The sequence below is a fragment of the Lissotriton vulgaris genome, chromosome 7, assembly GCF_964263255.1.
Source record: "Lissotriton vulgaris chromosome 7, aLisVul1.2, whole genome shotgun sequence".
In the NCBI taxonomy this organism is placed as follows: domain Eukaryota; kingdom Metazoa; phylum Chordata; class Amphibia; order Caudata; family Salamandridae; genus Lissotriton; species Lissotriton vulgaris.
In genome coordinates, this window is record NC_141695.1 from 847,799,298 (window position 1) to 847,821,046 (window position 21,749).

Below are 21,749 nucleotides of genomic sequence, written 5' to 3' on the forward strand. Positions count from 1 at the left end.
ATGAACAAAAAACCCAGAATGGAAATAATTATTAATGAAGGTCCTGCCTAATAACACTTTGTTTCTACACCATTGTAGTGTGCTGTTGATTGGCCTGTGATACATAATACCTTCAAATTAAAAGGTACATGTGTCAGAATTCAGATTTATCTTGTTACATCCTGTTGCTTAATTTTACAGTGACATGAGTGATGCCTTTAGTAGAAATCATGGAATTTTATGCTGTTATTTGTTTTTGCTTTCATATCGTCCTGGTGCAAAAATCTTCTGTGCAACTTCCTTATCTTGATGTGGGTATCTTGGAAACCCTCCCATTCCAGGACTGTCTACCACACTCCATCTTAGAATGTTAATCTTGCACTAATCTGCAAACAATTAGTTAAAATTTAAGTAGAGATGTCAGTTTTGAACAGACCTGGGACTAGTTTCAGGGCTTTAATTTAATAAAAAAAAAATGGGGGGTCTCTCAAAGGGGCGTGGCCAATGTAATTAAGGGCGTGGCTTAAAAACACGTACGCAAAAAATCTGTGCTTAGCATAGTGTGCCGCCAACTTGTATTTTGCTGTTTCTGTCATTGCATTCAGGTATATGATACAAAAAGTAACATCATACCTACAACAAGTTAGGACTATTGGCTTTCTCAATGGTTGTTAGTTTCATAAGATAAATAAACAGCAACTATGGCTTGTATACAATATTGAAAAAAGCTTCCACTTAAAGCCCTGGTGACCCCACGGCAATGTTGCTGCTCCTGAGTTTCAAAACAGAAGGGCAATCCAGAAAGAAAATGACTCACTTTAAAGGATTTCCCTTCTCCTGGTGGGGTAGACTCTCCACTATCAAGATGATGCTCCTCCCCATTGTTAACTTCTACCTCTCTATGCTCCCAGTTTCTCTTCCGCTTTATTTCTTTTGTACCATTAATTGCTCATTGAAAATATTTTTGTGGAAGAATCGTAAACCTAGGATTTCCCTCTCCCTCTTCCGCCTCCAGCAACCCAAAAACTTAGGCAGCGTCAATTTCCCTAACATCAGTCGATATCACTCCGTTTTCACTCTGAAACAACTCTGGCTATTCTTAACTGACTCCCCCACTCCTCCCTTAACAGCTTGGAGTGCGCTCGTGATCGCTCAACTCTTACCCTTTTCATTTCTTGCAGCCACCCGTATGCCTCAACCTCCTAAACGTTTTTCTACTCCCATTGTTAATCATTCCAAAGCTCTCTCTCTTTCTCTGTTTCATTTTTATCTCTCTCACTTCTCTCCCAAACCCCAATATGGTACAATAAATTCTTGAAGATCAACAACAGAGCACTCTTCTGGAAGGAGTGGATTGATAAAGGTATTATCACTCTTGATCAGCTGAGGCAAGATAACTTACCAAGAGATTTTTCAGATCTTCGCGAGTCGTTTAATATATCTATCACTTATTCTTCTCAATATCCCCTATTGAAAACTTCTCTGTTTCAACTCTTTTCTCAGGTTAGTCCTTCGACTACTCCTACCCATATTCCTCCCTCTTCTCTTGATTTCTCTACTCCTCTTAAAGCTTCTGCCATTTATAAATTACTCTCTCACCCTTCAGTAAGGAGGTTCAAATCACCAATAGAGCTACTTTGGGAGAAAGATTTAGCCCAAGAACTCTCGGCTCAACTTTGGGACTCTGTTTGGTCCAAAATACATACCTCTTCCCGTTCTGCCAGCACCACAAAGACTTTATTTTCTTTTATGATAGACTTTTTTCACTCCCTCTGACTTGCACAAATTCAAACTATTAGAATCAAAAAAATGTTGGTCCTGTTCATTTGAGAATAGTGACTTTCCCCATATGTTTTTTTACTGTCCAGCAGTTAAGTCACTATGGTCACATATTTGGTCCTAGTTGAATGCTATCTTATCCACTAATTTCCCTTTTGAGATAATACACATATTTTTGGGAGGTTCTTCACCAATTTGGAATGTTCAGTGCAATGTTCATCAATTTATTGATTTGTTTATTGCTATTTCTTTCCAAACTATTACTACCAACTGGAAGGACACTTCCAAAATCTCGCACCTAGCCTGGTGGAATTTGTTGTGTTGTTAAAAAGGGTTCCAAAGACAACCGGTAACCAAAGACCCTTTTATGTTGCCCGGCGGTATCGCCTCTATGACCCACCAATATTAATCAATGAAGAAGCAGGCGCTGGAGACTGGAAGGCGGGAAACGAGGATTTTATTCTCTCCGGAGGAGAACACATCAATTCAGACAGCAAGTATCGTCACGAGGTGCTCTAACCACATCTCTGAGGCCTGGCCTCTTATACTAGAGTTTACAACCTTTATTGCACATAACACATTCTCGTAATATTTTAGTATTTGAAAGAACATCCTCGGAATCTCCCCTTCAGACCCGTTCCCACATACATTTACAGTTGGATTCCCCACCCCGGTCACAACAGGTGGTGGTGGTCGCACAGCAGGGCATTCCGCCGATTCACGGAATGCATGGGGTTTGATCGGATCTCATGGGGTGGGGGCTTTGATCGGTTCGGGGATCTTTTGATGGGGAGGGGAAGCTTCCTACTGTACGGGGTAATAAACAGTATCCTCAGAGCCAGGTGGCGGCCTGGGAACAGGGAAGACAAACGGGGACGCAGGAAAAAGGGGGTTTGCATCAAAAGGGTTTGAGGCCATGAAAGGAATGAGGGGAGGTGTCGCGCTGGGAACAGGATGGGACTCAGTGGTGAAGCTGCGCTGAAGAGGGGTTTATGACCCAAGGCATGAGAGAGCGGGGGTTGTCAGCGTGCGGGGGAATGCTTGCGAGGTTAAGAGAGAGAGAGACGCGCTGGCTATTAGCGAGGGGCAGGGAGACCATGATGCTCAAAATGGCTGCCGCTTACGCGCACGAATGGGCTCGAAAAGGGGGCAAGATGGCGCAGATAATGTTCACCAAGATTGTATTCATTTTTCACAGTCCTCCCTTTAACATTTCCAAGACATCTTGCTGGCCTATTTCCTATCTACACCTATATGCAGCAATCACAAGTAAGGGAGAGGGGATTTAGGCAAAGGAACTGTGCATATACATTATTTTATAAACATCGCATTGAAAAATTTCATCATTTAGTAAGCGGGTTCATTGTTAAGTTGGTTGCAGGAAAAGTCATTGTAATGCAATATCAGCCTAGAATTACGCAGTGAGGGCGTTGGGTACAGATCATAGAATAAGAACTGGTGAGTTATCATATAAGTAAGTCCTTTTTGTATACAGCGAGTACATAGTCAGTCAAATGGTGATTGGGAGAGAAAGGAGATACAGTAAATATGTCAAAGTTCTCGTTGTCCTTTGTCGTCTTCTGTCAGCGCTGTCGAGCACCTGGATTACCTATCAACAGAAATGTTCATGTGGATTGAGTCGTTGGAGGTCTGCGGGCAGGGGTACCTTTTGCTTTGATTCGCCAGACCCCATAGGAGCAATGCGTTACGGTTTGGAACAGATGCACTTTCTTTTGTAGCGCAGAGCATAGATTTGCAAAAAATGCGATTGTTCCAGAATTGTGAGATCTGTTCGTTTCTTGAGTCTCTGTGGTGGGCATTTCCTGTTGCTTCCATCATCTTCAAGGTCCTTGGTAGCGGGCAGAACCACAGACTTTGTTTATCTTTTCTTCGGGGGCGACCCTTGGTGGAGTTCTAGGTCACCATTCTGGGATTTTACACAGTTCGTGGTCTACTTAGTCGGAGCTCCCTCCCTTCTGACGTAGGGAGTACTCTTCTCTGGGTAGCTCAGTAGGATTTGGAGGAACTTGGGAGTTCGGGTGGAAAGGTGCGGGTGTGAACAGTCCTTATGGTAGGTCGGAGGAAGAGGGGATGGAGCAAGGCCAAGTCGGGAACAGATCAGGGGGAGGCGGAGAGTTTGGCGTCAGGCGAGTCCGTGACCATGTTCAGAGAGCGGGGGCTTTTTGGCATACGTTGATCATAGAGCAGGGGCCTCAGGTCAGCCCTTTCCTTAGTTTTGTTTGAAACAGTGCCCCGTCCTGCGACTCCTTACTGCCGTGGTCTCGCCTTGGCCTCCGTTGCTGATGTTCCACAATCCGCAGTCAGGCCGCGTGCTCCCACATCCGGTCTCTTTCTCCTCCGACAGTGATATCCTTAAATGAGTGTTGAAAAGACAGTCATTAGAGATTTTGCAGAAAAAGGTAATTACATGAATCTATTTTCTTTCCCAACACCAAGCGACTAGCGTAAGCACTCGCTACATTTGAGATTTTTGCGGCTTACGTATAAACAATTGATGATGGGTTTGCTGGATTCCTTACAACTTCCTTTTGTTGGCTAATTCTTTGACGCTTTGATGATTATTACGTTCATTTGTCATATGTCTATTATAGTAGATGTCAGTTCTTCTGGCCGAGGCCCATTTCCCTAGTACAAGTCTTGAAAGGCTAGGCTGGTCTTCCGGGCCTTGTATTTTACAAAAAGTGCAACGTGCTAGTCACCATAGTCTGATAAGCATCCTTCTGAGGGATGAACATAGGCTAAACAAGTCTGCATTACATAAAAACATCTTATTTTCAACCATGCTTACTGCAACAAGTTCTTTCGTTTTTCAATCTAATTTTCAACTTTGCACACATCCTTCTAACTTTCTATATAAATCCTCGCAACCTGGTTACTACAAAAACTCGGGAGGGGTGGTTTGCAATAATTATTAAACTTATCCTCGGGGAAGGAGGGATCTTATGGATACCAAACTGGGGGCATTTTGGGTAGATGGGGGTGTCTCGATCATTTCTTACAGCTTGGGGTACGGAGACAATTTTCAATGGGGATGGTCGCATTACCACAGACACATTTCTATCATAGGAGCCACTGACAAATAGTTCCCTGAGAGTGGGTCAAATTTAGGGAACCTTAGTCGTCTTACCTGTCCCTTTCCTATCGGCCAATTTAAATTTCATCCATATTTTAGTAGAAAAGGAGAGGTAGTAACGTGGTACCAATACAATTTTATTTAGGACAGATTTGCGCAAATACTTGTGGTATTTGGGGCCAATCAGGAGATGCACCAGGTTCGCCAATTAGGTGCCAGTTGCTAGGAAGAGGGAAAGTGTGGAGGGGTGGAAGAGTGAGTGAGAGAAAGAGAGAGAGAGAGAGAGAGAGAGAGAGAGAGAGAGAGAGAGAGAGAGAGAGAGAGAGAGAGAGAGAGAGAGACAATAGGCCGAACAATACACGTGTGACATAGAGAGTGACCGTGTATTGTTTGGGCTATTCAGTGCGTTACCCAACGTTAGACGTTTCGGGTCTGTGTTAGGAGGTGGGAAGCATGCAGTTTTGGGACAGAAAAGCGTTAGATTTGGTAAAAAGGTCGTGAGAGCGTCCTTGTTGTGCCATTTTGTAGCGCTAGTCCGTCTTCATGCATCGGGCGTGACGTGGTTCCAGATCCCTTATGATACTCTAATCGGGATTCTAATGTAACCTGCAGAGGAAAAAGGGGGAGAAAAAGGGGAGGTAGGGGGACAACATTCGAACACATCAAATGTAAGGGCACGAAAATCCTTTACTTACCACATACTCGTACTTGTCTCTTTGGGATATAATCCCTTAGGGTGCTGGTTTCTTAAAGTCATGGGGGCAGGCAATGTGATAGGTGGTTCATGGGGAGGTTCGAGGATGGCATTAAGGATCGTGTGTAGTGAAAAACGCTAAAAAGAGGAATCAGAGGTGCCTAGCGCGAGGTACCCGGTTTCGTAGATGTATCCGGTCATCGGGGTCCCTAAATCATTCCCAAAGCTGTGATGTTCTTAAGGCATACCAGTTCTTCGTTCAACCCTGTACCTTAGTACCTTCGACCACCATATCCTTATAACAATTTATCAATCACACCATTTTACTTTACCCATTCTCTGAAGTCGAGGTCCTTCTTCATAAGCAGCGTATCATACCTTCGTTTTGACCATCAACCCAGGGCCGAACAACCATTTCTCGGATAACCTTAAAAAGAGAGCAGAACAGTTGCGCACAGAAAAACCCTCCCACCGATACCCGTATTTACAAAAGTACGCGGGGCCTATCCATAGCTTTTAAGACTTTTATTTGTAGAATTATTCAGTACGTAAAATGTGAGAGCGCAATTCATATTTTGGCCTGACATGTCGTCGATGGGAGCACATACAGTAGGGGGTTATTTTGTAGTACAAGAACATGTAAAAAGGTCTAATTAATTATTTGTAAGTAACCAAAAACATTTCATTGCGTGACGAAGGAATCAGGGGCATTTCAGTTCATAGATGGAAACACAGTCAAGCTCATCGTAATCACATTTCCTAAATGCAAACCGCGGGCGTGCATCATGAGCGACGTTAGGTATCAGTTACAACAAATATCAAAAAATAAATTGTTCATTGAAATCAACATTTTTACAGAACCTCTTCTTAAATGTCTGCCAAGTGAACCCTCCTCCCTTTAACATCGAGTGCGCAATGGTTCATATATATACATATATATCTTAGTACATCAAGTTTCATTAGCTAAGGAACACCACGAGGCATCCGTTGGTTTCCTATTGATACCAGCGCCATTTTGGGCGAGGTCGGTTTAGTCCGGAAGTAGCATCAGGGGCAAAATATCCCCGCCAATTGGCGGTTGGACCAGAGTCCCTTTCGGTAGTCCAAAAGAAAACTGTGCTAACAAAGGGGCTGGTGGTGTGGACCGTCAATCAAGAGAGGGAGGGGGTAAAGTCTCTCTTACCGGGTCATGTTGATGTTCAACCGGAACTTGCTCGAGTTCGTTAGCCCATAAGGTTCCTGGGTGGTTCAGACGGAAGCTGATGCAGACACGAGAGCACCGCCATCTTGTTGCTGTGCCGTGGTTATTTAATTTGAGATCAATGCAGCTGTTCCTCACCGGAAGCCTGAAGGGGCCGAGGGCTCTTGGGACTTTGGTAGAATCTTCAAAGTCGAGGGGATGTTTTGTCGATGGTGGGGGCTTACGCCCAGGTGGGCAAGCGCCCGAGTTGCAATTTCGGACAAAGTTACTCCAGCGGCCTAGGCCCGCCTTTCGAGGGCCCAGACGCCATTTTGAGGCCCTGCAGCAACCTTTGCCATATCCATCAGGAGCGGAGGAAAACTTCTTGTGATGGCGAAAAACAGAGCATCATGCGGTTGGAGCAGGACATTTTGGTTCGGGGCGCCAGGGTGCAGCAGTGGAGCCTTCATCTGGGGAGGTGAGGGAGGCTCACCGTGCCGTCTTCCTCTCCCGGTGCATCCTACGCCGTCTCTTGGAATCAGGGGCGCACATGATGACCACCCTACACCCCTGATTCCGACTCTTGGGGGACCACTGTACATCCGGTGCTCCGTAATTATGCCCGTCGGACATTGAATGTCCTGTACTACGGAAGTATACCAGTCGGGCATTATATGTCCTGTGTTACGGAAATATACCAGCCGGACATTATATTTCCTGTGCAGCGTAGGTATATGGCCGTCGCCCGGCTGGAGGACGTCGGCGTCGGGCCAGGGCAGGGAAGCCTCCTACCTGTGGAGGTGGAAGAGGCTCGTCCGCGTCGCCTCTTCCTCCCTGCCCATCCTGCATCCGTTCGATGGAGGAATTCGTGATGGCCGGACCAGGAGATATGAGGGAGGGGGTCATTTGCAGTCGCCCCCTCCCTACCTGTGGCCCGGGGGACGCCATCCCTGGAAGGGCGGTATGGGAAGACCATTTCATTGCCTGCTTGGCGGAGCCTCCAGGACTTTCTCGCCAGCGATCTCCTTTTGGCTCATGGCTGCTGGCAGGCCCCGCCCCACACGTGCTATGTGTTTCGGATGGGCGGGACCATCGAACTGTTACATTGGAGGACTTCCGGAGGGGGCATAACACGTTTTGTATTTTTCCTATTAGTCAAGTTTGCTTTTTAGAGAGTACTACTAGTTATTCTATTTACTGTTGGTTGTGTGTTTTACCGTAATTAAATCCTAAGTTATATAATAGACGCTTGGCTTTCTTGAATCTTTTCTCTAACGGGGGGTTGAGACGCTTGGCTTTCTTGAATCTTTTCTCTAACGGGGGGTTGTTTACACTGACCTGCAGTTGTGTTTGGTTTTCAGAGTGGGGGAGCAACAGAGAGCAATCAGTCCCAGAACTCTAACATGTCGTTAAAATTGGCCTGACGAAATCTGTGCCACCGAGCATAATCAAACGGGGTGGTCCTGTCTGTTCTGTCTGCACTAGTCTGTTTGGTTTTTATCTCACGTCTTTTTCCTTTCTGTCGGTCCGTCCTTTCTGTCAACCTTCCATTCTTACCTATGCTTTGCAGAGTCGGGCATTGGGCTTTCCAGTGTCCAAGACATTTACAGAAAGCACATTGGTTTTGTTTTAAATCTGTCCGTCCTGTGCGTAATGTCGGGGGATTACCTTCAGGTCGTTGTGTTCCGGGGTTGGCTTGTCGGCACATCCCCTTACACCATTCGCTTTTCATGTCTACTCCTCGGGGCTGTGCCATCGCTGGCCCTTCCCTTTGCCTACTAGACGTTTGGAGGTTTGTCCGTCGTGTCCCTTCACCTTTTCTAAATTCGTCGCTTTCCCTTCGTTGCGTGGCTTCTTTGCGCCACATACCGAGACTATCGAGCATAATGGGTGTTGTTTCATTCCTACGAAGGGCTATTTCTACTGTTTCTATTTTGTCGAGATCAAAGGATCCTCTCAGTGGCCACTGTCTTTCTCGATCCTTTTTTGTATAATTATGCCACAGCTCACTATAGGCTATAGCAATTAATCCATGCTTCATGAACATGTCCTTATTAGGGGTGCCTTCCAGCGGAGCCGGATGGTTCATCTCTAATAAGCGGTCCGGGTTAAACAGGCTACTGACCAGTGGGGAGAAGACAGGCATGACGGATCACAATGGGATAATAGTCAGCACTACCTATCTTATCACTGCGCGCAAAGACTAGACAGAATATTTCTATTCTACGTTGTTTGCACGTAGTGAATACCTCATGAACCAATTCTGAGCAATCAATCAACGTTAGGTCAAAAATAAAAAATCAATATGGTCAATGGGGAGAATAAGTAGGCTCGCAAAGGTTTGCGTCACCTACCCTTTCACTATCTGTAAAGAGGGGACCTAATCTTCCCTGTTTTCAGACAGAGAATCTCCAGAAAACAATCTATAACAGTTAATCAATGTTAGGTCGAAAATAAAAAATCAATATGGTCACTGGGGAGAATAAGTAGGCTCGCAAAAGTTCGCGTCACCTACCCTTTCACTATCTGCAAAGAGGGGACCTAATCTTCCCTGTTTGTAGACAGAGAATCTCCAGAAAACAATCTATAACAGTTAATCAGTGGGGGGGGGGGGCAATTGTTCAATGGGGAGGGGGAAAATAGGTCCGACAGGTGCGTACCTATCCTTCGCTGTTTATAAAGGGAGAGCCTGTTGTTTCTCCGTTTGTAGACAGTGAATCTCCAATAAATTAACAAAGAGTAATACTAGTATTTTCTCAACAATTATCAATTACTTTCAATTATCTATCACTTTCGCAATTCGTCGTGTTTACACGACCTTACCCGGACCGCATGGACAGTTTCTCGTCTTCCGAATCCAGCGCCCGATCGTCCTCTTCTCTTCGCACTTCTCGTGGCACTCCTGATGGTTCCCAGTCAGGACCGCAGATCACTCGAGAGAGGTCTGTTCGGAACCAGTGAAGTTCGGATGATCGGCTGTCAGACGAGGGTCTATCGGACAGGGTACCTTCCGATCGTTGCAGTCGTTCACTCTGTCGTCAGGACCTCTCCCACTGGATCCACGAGTCGCTGATGGGCCCAACGTTGGGCGCCAATTGTTAAAAAGGGTTCCAAAGACAACCGGTAACCAAAGACCCTTTTATGTTGCCCGGCGGTATCGCCTCTATGACCCACCAATATTAATCAATGAAGAAGCAGGCGCTGGAGACTGGAAGGCGGGAAACGAGGATTTTATTCTCTCCGGAGGAGAACACATCAATTCAGACAGCAAGTATCGTCACGAGGTGCTCTAACCACATCTCTGAGGCCTGGCCTCTTATACTAGAGTTTACAACCTTTATTGCACATAACACATTCTCGTAATATTTTAGTATTTGAAAGAACATCCTCGGAATCTCCCCTTCAGACCCGTTCCCACATACATTTACAGTTGGATTCCCCACCCCGGTCACAACAGGTGGTGGTGGTCGCACAGCAGGGCATTCCGCCGATTCACGGAATGCATGGGGTTTGATCGGATCTCATGGGGTGGGGGCTTTGATCGGTTCGGGGATCTTTTGATGGGGAGGGGAAGCTTCCTACTGTACGGGGTAATAAACAGTATCCTCAGAGCCAGGTGGCGGCCTGGGAACAGGGAAGACAAACGGGGACGCAGGAAAAAGGGGGTTTGCATCAAAAGGGTTTGAGGCCATGAAAGGAATGAGGGGAGGTGTCGCGCTGGGAACAGGATGGGACTCAGTGGTGAAGCTGCGCTGAAGAGGGGTTTATGACCCAAGGCATGAGAGAGCGGGGGTTGTCAGCGTGCGGGGGAATGCTTGCGAGGTTAAGAGAGAGAGAGACGCGCTGGCTATTAGCGAGGGGCAGGGAGACCATGATGCTCAAAATGGCTGCCGCTTACGCGCACGAATGGGCTCGAAAAGGGGGCAAGATGGCGCAGATAATGTTCACCAAGATTGTATTCATTTTTCACAGTGTCATCACCACAGGCTTCCTTTGCTATTTCTGTACCCTTATTGATTAAGAGAGATTTATTGTGGTCACCTTTCACAACATTTCTCTCTACTTCTGCCCCTTGAGGAAATTGCTTATTCCCCTTCACAGTACTTTTTCAGTTTACTGTTATCTATTCATTTATAGCTTACTCTCTAACAGGCATCTCTTATTGAACTGTACTCTCTTCTTTTTCAAATATCCCCTCTCTTTCTCTCCCCCTCTTTTCCCCTTTTCTCTTTCTTTCTTTATCCTTCTCTTTATTTTCTTTAAAAAAAAAAACATCTTAAAAGCTTTTCTCCTAGGTACAGTTTTATCTCCTATTTGGAATTGATTTTGCAAATGTTCTGTTCTAAAATTATCTTACATATTATTGTAACTCATTTGCTCCTGTAAGATGTTTTACTATATTTATTATCTTTCAATAAAGCTTTCTAAACTTGAAGGATTTCCCTTCCCCTACAAACGCTCACCTGGCATGATGTCATGACGTAACTTCTTCACTAGTGAGAAGTGAGCAGAGTGAGCAGCGCACATCGATGCGCCTGCTGTCACTGTAGTCTGGAAAAAAACGGACTGCCTGTGCCAGGGCACAAAACAGAGCCCGATAGAGACCTGTTTCGAGGCTCTCTTTAAAAAACTGCGGGTGCTCAGCACCGGTGAGACCCGGCCCACTTAAAGCCCTGGCTAGTTTGTTTTTCACTCAGTGTAAGTAACATAATATTTTTGCACTTAATAGCATTTCAAAATGCATGTAATTATTTTATTAGAGTTATTAATTAGGTTTTCAACTTTTTAATGATAACCACTTACCAAGTTGCTTTAACAATGTCACAGGATTAATGGTCATATCCTGTCACTTACTGTAAAGTTTAATCCCAGGCAAATTAGAGAGGTCACAAACATCCCCTTTCTGCCCAGGACTCCAAAAAGCCTATAACCCTGTTATGAAGTGGCCTCGAACCCTAGGTATATTGAGTGGGGAAGCTTAGGAATGAGACTTTGATTAGTTGGGATAGAAAGCTAGGAAGACAGGGTAAATGTGACTGGCAGTTGGGATAGGGTGGGCAAGCCAGCAAATTAATAGGGAGAGCCAAGTGAGGGATTTTGGCTTGACTCTGAAAGCCAAAGTGGAGCTGAGCCATCAAGTCACTTAGCATGTAAATTATGTAATAAATGACGCGCAAAAATATGATAAAATCTATAATAATTTAAAAGGATGTTTATTTGAAATTTGAAAGTGTTTCAATCAAGTATGTGGCCCACTGACTAGGGCAGTCGACCTCAAATCTGGTGAACCGAGTTCGAGTCTCGGCAACAAAGCAACATCCTGTGATTCTGGGCAAATCACTTAATCTCCCCGAGCCCAACTAAAATAAATGTGTTCTTGTGTAACACAACTGCTGCTCGTGTAAAGTGCTCTGATACCCGATACCTTCGGGTCAAGTTCGCGCTCTATGAAATTCTGGAGAGAAAAAAAATACAGGTGTCGAAGCACAGCTGGATTGCACTAGGCAATCCAGCTGGACCCCGATGATGAAGCATGCCACCTACCAGGTAGGTGGGTGAGGGGTTTCATAAAACAATGACTTGTTGTCAGCGTTCAGCTACTAGGTGACAGGGGAACAACCCTGATCTATACCTGCAAAAAGGACTTGTCCACGTTGTTTTCGACAAAATCCACCAAACATTAAATAGCTTCTAGACTATTTAATTATTCGATTGTCTTATCTGAAGCAAGGTCAAGCAGTTGATGTATCTGGGATATTTTTAGGAATTATCAAAAGGGAATTAAAGACAAAAGACAGCAGCGGCTCCTCCATTACAGCGGAGGAGCGCCACCCCCCTCCCCCCGCCACCACCCTCAAATAAAGTGATAATAAAACGAGGTTTAAACCGGTTTATTACAGTTTTATTTTAATCCCCCTGGATCAGCCCCCAGGACTCCGATGAGTTTTGGGGGAGTGTCCAGGGGGATGACACTGCTGGTTTGGGAGTGGTGGGCATTGTTTCAGTGTGCATGGAGGTGTGGCTGGCCTGATGGTTGGCCGGCCGTCTCAGGCAGGCCAAACCATCATGCGCACTGAAGCTCGCCCCAGCTGCGTTGCTTGGACTGGAGGGGGCAGGCAGAGGCTCCCAGTCTGCCTGGGAGTGCAGGTTGACAGCGCTCAGGCAAATCCTGGTGCTGCTTTCATGCAGCATCAGGATTGGCAGCAGTGCAGTCTGGGAGCTTGCGCCCAGAAGACGACTAAAAGTGCGCAACGCGGCTAGGCGGTGTTCGGGTAACATATTTATTTATTTTGTCCCTGAACCCACCCTTTCCGCACCAACCGCCTCCAGTCCTCTCTGCCACTTTGGCAGGGGATGGGCAGCTACTGATTAAAGATGGGGGCAGAGGGATTCTCTATGGATTCATCATGGCGAGGAGCTCGTAGGCAAAGAATCTTACGAGAGAACCCTCTGTCACCAATGGCAGCTGAACAACTGAAAATGTACACAACTAGCACTACCTCCAGCAGAGTGGAAGGCTACTGCGATTCATACAATGAGAAGCGCTTTACATGCATGGCTTTACATGCATGGCATTTCAAGCCTATGCATAGCATAGGCAAACTGGTCACCAATGCCAGTATTCAGTGTCCTGCAAAGTACAGATGATAATGGGGAAGACGACGAGAGGCTGCAGTGGATGGCCTGGAGCACCATCATCAGTGAAACAAGTGGAGGACCAAATCATGCAGCAGGAATGCGAAATGATGTGCCAGGATTGGTTGAGTCTTGCATTGAAGCAAATACACAGCATATCATTATTATTATTGCCCTTTCCAACCCTCAAAGTGAAATAGTTTGCATACATAGTATGCTGTGTTCAGGAGAAAACACATCTAAATGTACACACTTATTGTAATAAGAGAAAAAAAGAAACGTCTATTTTATTCTTTCTTAAATTGTTCTTCAGTTTCCGGTTATTCTCTTTTAACACTATTGGGCCTCTGGAAGTAGCTCTTCCAAGCAAGAAACAGTGCAGCAGAACAGTGTTGTACACTACGTGCACATGACGCAAATGCCTAGCTATCTTCGAAGCACTGCAATACCCTGAAAAGAGATTTTAAATATTTTGATTTTTTATGGTATTACTGCTACTTCTGGAACGTAATAGTAGTTGTGGTACCAGTCAAATTTGCATGAATAATGGAAAAGATTCTCCACAAAGACCCATTCTTTTAAGCAGGGTTGAATTATATTTTCATATCTAAGGATATGTTTCTTGCTGCAAGCAAATGTCTTTCGCCCAATCTACCCACAGAGGACGCCAACTGTATCTGGCAAATTGGTATCTCCCTAGTATTTAAACGGATCTGTGAACAGCTAAAACATGAAAATTCAGTTATTCAAAGTGTCTACCACTGCATTATTTGCATGTTAATTTTTTTGAATTACTTTTAATCTGTTGGACCTTAAAGCTATGTTTTTCGCTTAAATGTATAAATTGGACACTGTATGATGGGTTATTTGGCAAATACTCTTTCTCGTTTCCCACAGATGAATTTTTTTGTGCGTTTTGTGCTCGCTTTGGGCTTTTCTGCTGTTCTACTGGAAGGAAAATGGGAGCTGAGAGAGAACGGTAAGAAACCTCATTAATGTTAATATGTTAAAAGTTAACATTACAGAAACTTGATAGGCAAGTTGCTACAGATTAAATATACATTGCCCACAGAATTTGTGTACATTACCTTTTTGCGCATGTAAATGATTATTACGTGCCTAAAAAGAGTCATCTGGCCTAGTAAATTACATATAATGCCTCACACAATCAGGATTCCCCAATATTTATGGGAGCAGGTGTCAACTGTAATTGTGGCTGTTGCATCAAGTGGCTGTACTTTGTGCAGTTCTACACAAAGGTACCGGTAAAAAATGGGTGCAAATGTGCCAAAAAGTCACAAAGTCAAAACTTTCTCGGTGTACACAAACATTTTCTGTTAATTTCCCTCCCCGACAGCCCATCTATAACAAGCATTTACAATTCAACGGTCTCGCCTTTGCAAAAGTTAGAGCTATTGGCATTGTAAATGACAAACTTTTATTTATGTGCTGGTTTTGAAAACAGATAAATAAATGGCATTGTCATTTACAATGCCAATAGCTTAATCTCTAGCAAATGCGAGACATATCGCATTTGCACACACACACACACACACACACACACAGACAGCCACACAGACAGCCACACACACAGAAAGCCACACACACCCACACACACAGAGCCACACACACAGCCACACACACACAGAGCCACAGAGCCACACACACTGCCACACACACACCATCGTTCCTCTATATGGCTATGGAACTCCTCTGTGACTTGCAATATTCCTATAAAGTGCGGCAGGGGGTACTTTGTTCCTTATATTACAGGAGACGTGAGAACGTGGGTAGTTGAGTTTGGGATTGAACACACGGGTATAATAAATGATCGTGTTTAGTTGAAAGGGTGTGGGTTATGAGTGTAATCTATGTGGGGAAGATTTTGGTAAGGACACAGACATCTCTTGTTACTACTATCCTGTAGTTCATTCTTGGACTGAATGGAGATATATTAAAGACAGGTGCATCAGGCCTGGGCCTATAATCAGCAGTATGCTTAATGCTGTAGGCTGAAATACAGTAACTGACTGAAGGTCACCCTTCTAGCATGGGGCCACTGACTGCCACTGTGTCCACACAGCACGCCTTAGTGTATGTGTGCGCTGCACCTCAGACGGGAGCCATGTCAGACTCTGGATAATCCGTGCCCCAGAGGCTGACATGCCTTCTGCTCCTGGACACAATGCCCATTCTCCTCGCAGGACTGTACAATCCGGAGGACAGTCAGGGGAATAACGCGTGTCCCTGCAGCACAGAGGAACCGCCAGCCCTTCAGGCCCTTCCAGTCATTCAGCCCATGGCCAAGCAATGAATATCTGTGAGACACGGGAGACTGATGGGTCCTCATTGCGTCCTGCGAGGTGGTGTTTGTGGTGTGGAGATTATTGTTCCATGCCACTGAGATCAGCCAGGACTAAGCAGCCCACTGACTACTTGTGAAGCGAAAGAATTACATCCAATCCATGTTTTGCTGCAAACAGAACCATCGAGCATGCTGGGATTTGTAGGCCAAAACAGCTCAGTGTCAGTCAGTGCAATTGGCTGCCGGCCTGATTCGTGGCATTGGGCTGTCTGACAGCTCTACCTGCGCTCCAAAGGGTGGCCAGGTTGTGTTATATGTTCAACGATTAAAAAGGTCCTACCTGAGGTAGGCTACCTCCTCAGTTAACCTCAAAGCACCGCCGTGTCTGCGCACAGATTAACATACACACATGTCACTTTTTTCCTCTTGTAAGGTATCGTTTGCTACCTCTTGTATTTTGTTTGCTCTTGATACATGCACAATTGTCACTATTGCCTTCTGTAACGTAACGTTTTCTTTTGTAACATGCTCACTTGTAATTTTTCCTCATGTTTCACTAATGTTCCTGTTGTGAAGCGCTCTGACACCTTCGGGTAAAGTCCGCGCTATATAAAAACACATACAAAAATAAATAATAATAAAATACCCTAGAGAACAGAAGGGCTCGCGCCTCACCTTGCAGGAAGGAGTCCAGGGGGCTGCAGCTCCAGATGTCCCAGGGCAGGCTGGGCAGGAAAGACTTCAGGTAGGACAGCATGGTGAGCGGGGGGCACTGACTAGAATCAGTGATAGGGGGGAGAGACCAGTGCCCCACGGGGAGAGTTGCGCTCTGCCGCCGGCTGTGCTCTGCGCCTGGCCGGGCAGGGGGGAGAGGAGAGCGTGCCCCGTGTCTGAGCTGTGGACGGGGATCTCTGTGTTCAGCTGGTATCGGCTGCTCGTCTCCTCCGGGTGTACTAATGGAGAAGTGTTGCAAAAGGCATGCATAGGATAATCATGGCCATCAATATACATCAGCACAGGGCTAACATAAATGAGTACAGTACTGTAACCCTGTAAAACATTACCGCGAAATTATTAGTGCATCCCTAATGTATAAGTCCATTCATAATACAATATAAACAAGCATTGGAAAAGCCAACACTTCTGGCCTTCACTGGTGTAATGGTTATGTTTTTTTCTAATGCAAGCTTATGTCATAAAGTAAAGTACAAGAAATGCTCCCAATAAAAAGTTTAAAATTAAAAAAACATTCACTTAGGTGATCACTTTACTAGTGATTTTTTTATTAAAAGAATTTCAGTTGTGTCATGCATTTTATTATTATTTTATTAATATTATTTGTGAAGAAGACAAGAACAAATTACCCCCCCCCCCCAGATCAAAAACTTAAATTGGAGGCCGCTGCAATGTCACAATATCGCTCAAACACTTTATTACATCAGCTTTAAAAGGAGTGTAAACGAAAGCGCAAAATAACTGGGCACCCAAAGTGCAGGCAAAATAAATAGCGAGTATTTAAAGATATAATATAAAAAATAAAAAAATTAAGTGCACTTTGAACCAACTTTGTTGCAGAGAAAGGAATTATTTCTAGACCAATGTGAACAATGTGCACAGGCTTTGTGAAGTCACACAAAGTGAAGGGAGCGAATGGGTAAAGTGGGCTGACCCACAGCCCATGCTGTATGCTGCAAGTGGGCGGATGCAAAATGTGAATGACAATTTAAAGGACCAATGGATGGAACTCACTAGCCAAAAGCCAATGTCTGTATGTTTATAATGTATGAATTTGAAGAAATACATAAATAAAAGTCTACAGAGACAGCTAACGCTGTCTCAATACCCAGACCTAAAAATAGTCTATTTAAACATAAACAATAAAATATTGATAGCTCTATCATATTCTTAACATTATAGTCCATTACTGAAACTCTACAATGGCTGAGCTAGTGTTTTAGCAGCACATCATCAGTATCATTTAAGTGCATTGGTGAAAGAAGAGAATTTCAAATATTACGTTATTACACATAATTTGTCTGTGCTAGCATCCCTTTCTTCATAGTTGGCACCAAAACTAGTAAAGACACCCACTCACATGGTGAGACAACTCCTTGACCATGTCTTAACCAACTTCACAGACATCACTGTAGACAAAGCAAGCACTCCTACCTAGACTGACCACGTCCTTTTCCACTTCAGTTAAAGCTTACCCACGCAACACAGAACCATACTCACCCAAAGCAACTGAAACAAAGTCCCCAAGGAAATCTGGACCACAGAACTCCCATATCGACGCCTGCAACACCACAAAGAATTTGGCCATTTGTTTTGAACTTTAATACCTGGATCACCTTCCTTAACAAGCCACAGATAAACTTGTACACAGAATACCTTTCACTCTCCAAATGCCACTGCAAACAGTTGGAACACTGTTGGAGATGCACTTACAGAGACACTGACAGGGACACGTACAAAGCAGTCCGCCAGATCTACCACCACAACGTAGGACCACTAAGCATACAGCAATCACTGAACAAATTGAAAACACCGCCAACACCGTAAAAGAGATCTTAACCATTGAGAAGGATTTACTATGATCTACAACACCCCAACCGGACCTCTCAGCACTTGTCATCCTTCATTACAATGAGGTGGACACTCAAGAAAACACCTATGACCATGGTGCTCTCTGTCCACTAATGAGCTCCCATTCCCGCATGTCACCTTCGACACAGGACTCAACCACATCTGCATCACCCTCACAGTGATCTTCAGTGACTTTCCTACCACAGCCACCTTCCTTAACTCACAGAAACATGCCACTATCCTACCTCTTCTGAATAACCCATCAGTGGACACAAATTCGGCCAAAGTCTTGGAAAAAATAATCAGCAAATAACTGGAAAACCATATCGATATCAGCCACCTCCTGGGCCCCTCCCAATCAGGATTTAGACTGAACTATAGCACTGAGACCAACACATTGGCAACTTATTTGTCCATTCCTGGGCACAGGTGACACAACAGCACACACCCTACTTGACCTCTCGACCGTTTTCCATACCTTCTGCCACCCATCCTCATCAAACACATCCATGATGCCGAATTAAGCAGACCCGCCTTCTTCTGGATCAGCTCATTTCTCTCTGGATGCACCCAATCTGGAAGCCTGACCCTGCCCTCGCCCTCTACCTCCAGCCTAATCTGCAGAATCCATTAAGGCTCCTCGCTGAGCCTGATGCTCTTCAACATCTACATTACGCCGCTCACCTGCATTGTCTCCCTCTTCGACTACATCTCCAATGCCCAACAAAAGTCCACCAACTGCATGTCAATAGTCCCAAACTGGATGAGGACCAACTGCCTGAAACTCAACTTCGACAAAGCGGAAGAGGTGCTTTTTTGGAAAATTTTAGATGGCTCCCACTAAACACCTGAAGGTCTGTAACTCAAGTACTTATCACCAGCCAAATGGACTAGAGAAATGCTCTTTGCAATGGAGTCACTGTTCAACTCACCAAAAGACTCCAGATCAGTCAAAACGCAGCAGCAAGACTTACTCTCAGTCTCCAACTCAGTACTCCCATTTTCAAACATCTCAGAGACCTCATCTAGCCCCCGATATAGAAACACACCCCTCTTCAAACTCCACACCCTCATCTACAGAACACTACAAAATAAAGGCTCGTACACCTGAACACCCGCCTCAACTTCCACTCCCCTAACAAACCTGACCGCTCTGCCTACCTCCTGATCATCAAAGTGCCCTGTATTCCGAAGAGCCAGGGCCCTAGGTTGGGCCTCTTCTTACATGGCTTCTAAAGCAGCAGCGGCTTCTACGCTAAGGCAGAGGAGCATCGCCCCACTTCTCACTAACCAGCTCAAACAGGAAAAATAAAAGGATACTAATGCAGCTTTATTATCATTTTATTTTACTACACTGGCTCAGTTGGTTGGGGGCGGGCGGGGCTTGGCTGTTCAGAGCTGGGGGAGGAGTGGTAGGCACTTTCTAAGCGTGCATGACAGTTTGGCTGCCCGGCCAAACAGTCATGCGCACTTAGCATGTTCTCCACCGGGCTGTATTGCACAGCCTGGGTGGAGAATATACGCAGCCTCCCAGTCATTCTCTGAGAGCCAAACCACAGCGCTCAGACCAAGCACGACTCTGCTGTAAGGTTGCGTCGTGATTGGCTAGGCGGTTCTGGGATGCTGTGTGCTTCCTGCTGGCGGCACAGGAGAGGCGGCAACCAGCTGTCCTGAGGTAAGTGCTTTTATATTTTGTATTCTCCCCGTCCATCACTACTCCCCACCCGCCCCACACCACCACCATCCCCGTTTGGTAGCAGCCACTACTGTTCTAAAGCCTGGAACGACCTCCTGTTATGCATTAAATCTTCCACCTTCCTCCTATAATTTCACAAGAAAATGAAAACCTGGCCTTTGGACTAGCCCCTTTGAGGGAACCTTCCCTCCTTCTCAGGCACCAGAATACCCCTGCCCGGGTGATAGGAGCACCATGCAAATCTTCATAGTATAACATACCATGACATAGCATAGCATGACTTAACATACATTTGTACACCGTGTTGTTGTTTTGGTTTAGGCTAAATAAATCACCATGTACACATATTCCTATGTTCCTTGTCATTACTTCGTATATTACTAACATGTTACATGCAGAGTTAGAATATTTATTTATTCTACGTTTTATAAAGCGCTAGGCACTTCAAAGCACCAAGAGATGAAAATACAGACAGAATATTTTACTGTTTTATATGCGTGAGGGTCTTGCATGATTTGTGGCAAGGCCCTGAATCCACATTGTTCAATCGTTTCCCAAGGTACAAGTGGGCCCAGTTAAATGCAACACAGAAAAGTTAAGTAGCACACAGCAGTGCAAGAGAGAGCTAGAGACTAAAAGAGTAAGAATGATTATTAGCACAGTCTTAGCTAGCACACTATTAGGGAGGAATCAGGTATTCAGGGAAAATGCAAATTATATTTGTTTACCAGGACACGAAATTAGTGGAAACAGAACAGATGTGACATTCTGACAATGTGCATACATAAAAGGCTTGATTACAAGTGCAGTGTTCAATTGAGGCACCTGTGCAAACACCGTGCTGCACCGGTCGTGCTGCACAGGTGTCACAATTACGACTTGCTGGAAGTTTTCCACCTCTTCAGAGTTTTCCCACGTGTAAATACTGGCAGGTCCAACTTGACGGTATTTACTATGGAAAACGCCCAGAAAATAGCCAGATAACCAGATTTTGGTTAATAAGCATAGACAAATCTGCATGTTGTCCTCTATTATTGCTGGAAAACAAAACTCGCAATAGTCACTATTTATCACACCCCATAAATAACCATCTCAAGGTCAATGTTATTTATGGGGTGTGATAAGTATTGCACCAGTACCAAGGCACACATTATCGGGGCCATTTCTCTTTTTAGGTCAAGCTGGTAAGCATCCGTAGGATGCAGTCCAGATCGACAACTATAGTGATCGACTTCGGGGGAATGACTGGACAAGAGGGTGCCACGCGCTTTTCCTCTGGATTTCACCTCGTGCACGCTCACGTCGGCTCCGTCTACATTTGCAGCAACATGCATGCGCATACACAGACACTCGCTCGCTCACATGCGTGGGCATACACACACACACACACAGACACTCGCTCGCGCACCCCCCCTCCCCACAGTCATCAGCCTCTTTTAAACACACACACGCATACACACACACTCACACAGAGCCTCCCCCCCCGCCGCACGCACACACACACACACATGCCCCCCGCCCTCGCAGCTCAGCAACTCACCGGCTTCCTTGGTGCGGCGGCTCTCCTCGGCAGCTGCAGGGCTCCTCTATGGCTCTCCCTCACTCCTGGGAGCCTCGTGGAAGGCGCCGGCAGCAGGACTCTTCCTCCCTCCATCTCAGGGCGAGTGCACCGGGGCGCAGGGTAGGCTCCTGCCTGCTCCGGTGCTCGAAACAGCCGCGGCTCTTCCGTGGGAGGCGGGGTAGGCTCCCGCCCTCCTACTTCCGGTTTCCGGTTGTCCCGCCCGGCCTGCCTGACTTCCT

At 45.5% G+C, this 21,749-nt stretch overlaps 1 protein-coding gene across 2 annotated transcripts in view; it reads left to right on the forward strand.

Annotated features, from left to right (window-relative positions):
• Nucleotides 1-21,749, forward strand: part of IL12B (interleukin 12B) — a 72,529-nt gene that overhangs the window by 4,871 nt on the left and 45,909 nt on the right. For both annotated transcript variants that reach the window (XM_086931211.1, XM_086931210.1), the window contains exon 2: nucleotides 14,260-14,341. In XM_086931211.1, the coding sequence (XP_086787337.1) occupies nucleotides 14,260-14,341 (82 nt within the window). The remainder of the gene's footprint in view (nucleotides 1-14,259; nucleotides 14,342-21,749) is intronic.